This window comes from Microtus ochrogaster, chromosome 1 (assembly GCF_000317375.1).
Source record: "Microtus ochrogaster isolate Prairie Vole_2 chromosome 1, MicOch1.0, whole genome shotgun sequence".
Taxonomy (NCBI): Eukaryota; Metazoa; Chordata; class Mammalia; order Rodentia; family Cricetidae; genus Microtus; species Microtus ochrogaster.
In genome coordinates, this window is record NC_022009.1 from 47,370,085 (window position 1) to 47,376,707 (window position 6,623).

Consider the following 6,623-nt stretch of genomic DNA (forward strand, 5'->3'; position numbering starts at 1 on the left):
CTGTAGACCAGGCTGGTCTCGAACTCACAGAGATCCGCCTGTCTCTGCCTCCCGAGTGCTGGGATTAAAGGCGTGCGCCACCACCGCCCTATCTTTTTGTTTTTAAGGATTATTTTATTATGTATACAATGTTCTGCCTGCATGTGTGCCTGTAGGCCAGAAGAGGGCACCAGATCTCATTACAGATGGTTGTGAGTCACCATGTGGTTGCTGGGAATTGAACTCACGACTTTTGGAAGAGTAGCCAGTGCTCTTAAACACTGAGGCATCTCTCCAGCCCTATCTGTCTATCTTGATGGGTCCAAAGCTTTACCTAAAACATTTTGTATCATAACTTGTATTACCATCTTAAAAATATCTTTTTAGATCTTAAAACATTTTCTTAAACAACTTGAACCTTTTTGTCTTTCAACCTTATAAACTTTATATCTCTTTTGTAAGTTTCTTTTCTGAATTTGGTAACAAAGGAAACTGTAATTATCTAGTCTTCAACCTATTCAGAGACCTGAGAAGGATAGACTATTACCTGAATAAACATGAAGTGCAGGGCAAACAATCTTCAGCACTGTAGAAATGACAAAGATGGCTGGCTGGACAGTCACTCAAGGTTCCTGTGCAATGTTGGGGTATTAATCTTCAGCCTGCAGGCCTAGAATATTTGATAGACTTTTCTGTGAAGCAGGAATTTTGAAGGACTGTCCTAACATGTCTTGGCAGTCACGTTTTGAGTCCCGTTTATACAATTTGGACAGCATATTGTCGGTAGTTGAGGCAAGGGCAATTTCCTTGCCCAGTGGCTAACTTTGTCACAAATGAAAGCAAACTCCATGTGGGGGTTCTTCAATGCCTACCAACGTTCTTTGAAGTAGAGTGGTCCTGCCAGGGGCAGACATGTCTCACTGTCATAAAAAGCCTTAAGTTATTATTCTGTAGATCTCTGAAGTGTTTGAAGATCATCTGTGTATCTAGAATATATCTCTATTTGACCTTGAAAGCATACTTAATATACCTATAAATTTGATTGTTATAGATGACTAACTCCTAACTTGCATTTCTTTATTAACCTAAATAAATTATAATAGTAGCTTTCAAGGACTAGAACTTTACATTTTATTTGTTTGTTTGTTTTGTTTTGTTTTTCAAGACAAGGTTTCTCTGTGGCTTTGGAGACTATCCTGGAACCAGCTCTTGTAGGCCAGGCTGGGCTCAAACTCACAGAGATCCGCCTGCCTCTGCCTCCCGAGTGCTGGAATTAAAGGTGTGCGCCACACTGCCCAGCAGAACTTTACATTTTTAAATGAGCTGCATGAGTACAATACTTTAAACAAGAGCAGAACCATACACACAGTATGGTCTAACAAAAATAATCTTAAATTTGTATCAATGTGCAAAAATCCATACCAATGTAAAATATTTGAGATTAATAGTTATTTTTTAGTGTAAAAGTAGATTCAGTAATCTACCCTTATATCTTATCATTCCTATATCTCCTCTTTTTTATCTTTTCAGAAAGAGATTCCTTAATCTCACCTCCTTTGCTTAGTTTCCTTCCTGACCATGACCATTAACAACTTGCAACCAACCCCCCTAATTGATGATAAGCATCCATAATCCACTGAACAGCCAGAAACCTCTTGGGAATGTAGGCATTGTGTTCTTAAAATTACTTCCTGTTGTCTGGGGGTAACAGCATCTTTAGGAGACCCTGGGGAAATTGAGATGATCGTCAAGTCCTGGGAGAGAGAGCTGTTGTCCAGTCTTGGTGTGATGGGAACATGTAGGGTTTATCTGAAGTCCTGACTGCACCATCTCAGCTAACTGCCTTGAAATTGTCCCGAGCAGTTTGTAGTCCAAAGCTGATTTCTGGGTGATGTTTGTCAGCTTAGCGGCATCTGCAGGGCCCCATCGTCTTGAAGACCTCAAAGGTCGCTGCCAGGATTGGTCACGGTTCCCTGCAGAAATTTAAATGTCATATGCAGCAGACTTCTGAGAGGCTAAAGGACCACAGTCTGTTAAATACATCCAGGGCACACAAACTTAGTTCCTAGTTACCTGTTTCAGATTCAAGCCAGAAATCATGTAGATGAATTCCAGATGGTTTGCAGGCTGAGAAGTGCCATCTCCATTAGCTGATGCCCCTGGATGCACCAGGCTCACATATACAGGGCTCTCTGCTTGCCTCTGCTGGGCTTAAAGGCCTACACCACTAGGACAGGCTTGTCTGTTTCGTGTGTGCATGCACATTCCTGCCATGGCACGCACAGGAAGGTTCAGAACGACCCATGGGAGTCCACTACATAGGTCCCGGGAATTGGACTTCGGTCGTCAGGCTTGGTGGAAGTTCTGTTGTTGAAAGGTTAGGAACATGGATTCTTTTGCTTGGTAGATGATAAGTTTTGTTTGTTTGTTTGTTTGTTTAAAGGAAATAAGAAAAAGCCTGCCTTATGGTATTTCATATCTGCTTCTGGAGTGTTGGGATTAAAGGAGTGTTTGTTTGTTTGTTTGTTTAAAGGAAATAAGAAAAAGCCTGCCTTATGGTATTTCATATCTGCTTCTGGAGTGTTGGGATTAAAGGAGTGTGCCACCACCGCATGGCAGTGTTTCATATTTTATACCTAGAAGGATGGTTGTCCAGTTGCTATGCCATGACCAGAATAGGCAAATACATGGCCGGCAGAGGGCAAGGCCAAAGCTTCCTGGCTTCCTCTGCCTCTTGTTGCCTTAGTATGGCTAGGATTGTGCTGGTATTTTCAGCAGTTGGTGGTAGTTATGGAGATGCTTCCCTTAGTGGTGAGGATGATTTGTATTCTACCCTCCCAGCTCCACCTCTGGCCCCTTACCTGCCTGCCCTCCAACAGACACATGTACCCTTATGTGGAAGACGGCCCATGCAGTTAGGCTGGCTGGTCTGCTTAGAAAGCAGAGTGGATCAGAAGAGGAGGCATGTGTATTCCCAGTCCGCTGGAGGTACTCTCACAGAGAAGTGGCATGCAGATGTTCCAGCTTGTACTGTGACACTCAGTGTATAATCCGTGCAGAGGGCTAAAGGAGAAGTAAATGGCAGGTCTTGTTTACATGTACCCAGAGAAAGTTCTGTGAGTGAGCTGGAGCTGGAAGCCCACATGTGCCCAGGTCTCTGCAGAGGCTGCAGTATGCAAACATCTCTTTTGATCAGGTGATGATGGCCCTGTCCAATCACCTGAATGCCGTGGAGTCAGAGAAACAGAAACTACGTGCTCAGGTTCGTCGTCTGTGCCAGGAGAACCAGTGGCTGCGGGATGAACTGGCCAACACACAGCAAAAGTTACAGAAGAGTGAGCAGTCTGTGGCTCAGCTGGAGGAAGAAAAGAAACATCTGGAGTTTATGAACCAGCTGAAGAAATACGATGATGACATCTCTCCCTCGGTGAGTGGCTCTTGCCAAGTGTGGTACCCATGCTCTGCTCCAGGAAGTGCCAGTAGGCAATCTAAAAGCAAGTCTTGTCCAGGTGTGGTGGCTCACGCCTGTAATGGCAGCACTTTGGAGGCACAGGCAAGGTCAAGGCTAGCTTGGTCTCTATAGTGTGCACCGGTTCAGACAGAACTATATAACAAGACCCTGTCTGGAAGAAAACAGAGTAATAAGAGCAAGTCTTTGCATTTTACTAGGGAGTTTGCTACCAGTTCTGTTCACAGATGGGTTTTAGTTGCTGATGTTTGTGCTCAGATCTGCTGACTCGGCTTTCCAGTTGATGCGTCTGGGCTTTGTTTCCTTTGGCTTGTTTTTCATTGAGTGGGGTTCATTAGTAGCGCTCTGGCTTAGCTGAGTAGGTGTCTGTGTTTTTTGGGGATGGAGATGGAACTGGAGCTGTGCATGTGATAAACAAATGCTTTTCCACTGAGCCGTGGTCCCGGTTCTTGCCCCCATCTGACCATCCTGACCATCTTTCATTTGAACAGTCCTCAATTGTTTGCTTTTCATGGTTGGTGTCTTTGGAGAATGCATTGTGCATCTCTGTGGGGATGTTCTAGAAGGGAGACTTGCTTACAGTTTATCCCTCCAGAGGCAGTGCTGTCACCCTCATCACTATGTTGTCACTGTTCTTGTGCACTGTGAAGACAATGTAAAACTGACAGGGTTTTAGCTCCTCTTGGGAGCCCTAGTGTACCACTATAGACATGAGACCAGGACTTCCTCCCCTCTATTGCTCTGGGAGGTGTAGGTGTACCATTTTTTCCTGCTTAGCAAACAGGAAACATCTTTGATTTCCAGCAAGTCTTCCCTCGTCTGCTAGAATTTGATCTGAAAACAGTAGAAGATCTAAGGTCTAGAAACGCAGTCAGGCTCCGTGATGTCACACCACGGCCTGTTTTCTCAGTTTTAGTCCACCAAACCCTGCCTTGCTCCTTTTATTTGTTTCCTTTTTTTCCTCTTGGGGTGGGGGTTACCTCAGGCAGGCCTTGACAGGGTAGGCAAGTTTAGCAAAGTTACTGCTCTTTACTAAATTGTTGGATAAACCAGGCTACAGATGGTCATACATTTAATTCTGAAAAAACTGGCTAGCTTATCTGGTCTAGTAAATAAGAAGAAATGTTATGTTATGTTAAGGATTCCCAGGCAGCGTGGGTTCTGTGGAGTGATGCTCTGTGTCTCTTGTAGGAGGACAAAGACTCTGATTCTGCCAAAGAGCCATTGGACGATCTCTTCCCAAATGACGAGGACGACCCAGGACAAGGAAGTAAGTTGCACGTGTGTGGCCATGCCACTGAACATGTTGCATGTGTGCTGCTTTCTCTCTGGGGACATTCATGTCACAGTTTGCGGAGCCTGTACTTAGCCTGTGGGATTACACAAGGTCTCACTATGATAGCCCAGGTTAGTCTGGGATTTTTTTTTTTCCCCAAGATAAGGTTTCTCCATGTAATTGCCCTGGCTGTCCTAGAACTCACTCTGTAGACTAGGCTGGCCTCAAACTCACAGAGCTCTGCCTGCCTCTGCCTCCTGAGTGCTGGGGTTAAAGGCGTGCGCCACCAGGCCTGGCCCCCAGTTTTTTTTGTTTTTTTTTTTGTTTGTTTTTTTTTTTAGATTAAAAACCTTTATTTTTTGTGTCTAAGTGTTCCATTTACACATCTATATATATGCACTGTGTGGTAGCCACAGAGGTCAGAAGAGGGTGGCAGAGCCCCTAGAAATGGAATTACAGCTGGTTGTGAGCTGCCATGTGGGTGCTGGGAACCGAACCCTAATCCATTGAGGAGCAGTAAGTGCCTGCTCTTAACGACTGAGCTCAGACTCTTAATTCTTCTGTCTCCTCGTCCTTCTCAATGCTGGAACTGTAGGCATGTTCTACCTCTCCTGGGAGATTGCCTGTTTCGCCAAACTCTAAAGCAGATAGTATGTGTTGGAATATTAGTCTAGAGGCCAGACCACAGTGGACAGAGCTGTGAGTCTTTGCAAGGTTCCAGAAGTCAGAGCCACCTACTTTTCCTTTAGCTTCTCACCTGGAGCAATCAGTCTGCAGGCTGTTATCTTCTGGCTTGCTCAGGGATTACCCAGGAAGTCTGAGTTAGAGTATGCGCTGACTTGGAACTAGGATGTGGGGTGAAGTGTGACCCGCTGTGTCCTAACCACTCTGCCATGCACCTTCTCTATGCAGTCCAGCAGCAACACAGCAGCGCTGCAGCCGCCGCCCAGCAGGGAGGCTATGAGATCCCAGCACGGCTGCGTACGCTCCACAACCTGGTGATCCAGTATGCGTCACAGGGACGTTATGAGGTGGCGGTGCCCCTCTGCAAGCAGGCCCTGGAAGACCTGGAGAAGACTTCTGGCCATGACCACCCCGATGTGGCCACCATGCTCAACATCCTGGCCCTGGTGTACAGGCTAGTCCTTGGCTTACTGCACTAGACTTTCTGAGAGGCAGCTTTGAACCAGCCTGCTTTTTGCAGTGTTTCATAAATGTCTATGAAACAGCTTTCCAGCCTTCCCATCCACTTCAAACAGCCAGCAGTTAATTTAGACTGTTCAGCCAACTCGGTGATTGGGGTCTCATGGGACCAGAGAAGGTGCTGCCTATAGCCACTGAGCCACCGCTTCCATAGTAGCCACTTATGCCTTTCTACACTGACCAACGTATCCATTTTTGACTTCTTTTAAAAATCTACTTTATGTGTACATGTGTTTTGCCAGTTTGTATATGTGTACCATGCGTGTGCAGTACCCTTGGAGGTCAGAAGAGGCCCCCAGTCTCCTGGAACTGGGTTACAGATGGTTGTGAATTACCATGTGGGTGCTGGGACCAAACCTGGGTTCTCCTCGGAGCAAGTGCTCTTAACCTCTGAGCTGTCTTTGCAGGACATTTTCCCTTAGGACAATCTCCCAAAATGGGTTCTCATTTAAACCTTTGCCAGTTCTTTGTGTTTTTTTTTTCCAAAGAAAGATATTTATTGAGGTATAATTAGTCATGGGAAGAGTGGGACATAAGTATAAGACACATTAAACTCTGGGAAAACTTAAGGAGGTTGGATGAAGGGCAAGTTCTTAAAAGCAAAAACTGAGGAAAAGAAGTGAGACAGGGTTTCTCTGTGGTTTTGGAGCCTGTCCTGGAACTAGCTCTTTTTTTTATTTTATTTTATTTTATTTT

General features: G+C 45.2%; 1 protein-coding gene across 16 annotated transcripts in view; it reads left to right on the forward strand.

Annotated features, from left to right (window-relative positions):
- The window catches only part of Klc1 (kinesin light chain 1), a 54,229-nt gene that overhangs the window by 18,701 nt on the left and 28,905 nt on the right, over positions 1-6,623 (forward strand). For all 16 annotated transcript variants that reach the window (XM_013355723.2, XM_005343585.3, XM_005343587.3 and 13 more), the window contains exons 3-5: positions 3,176-3,406; positions 4,640-4,718; positions 5,637-5,862. In XM_013355723.2, the coding sequence (XP_013211177.1) occupies positions 3,176-3,406; positions 4,640-4,718; positions 5,637-5,862 (536 nt within the window). The remainder of the gene's footprint in view (positions 1-3,175; positions 3,407-4,639; positions 4,719-5,636; positions 5,863-6,623) is intronic.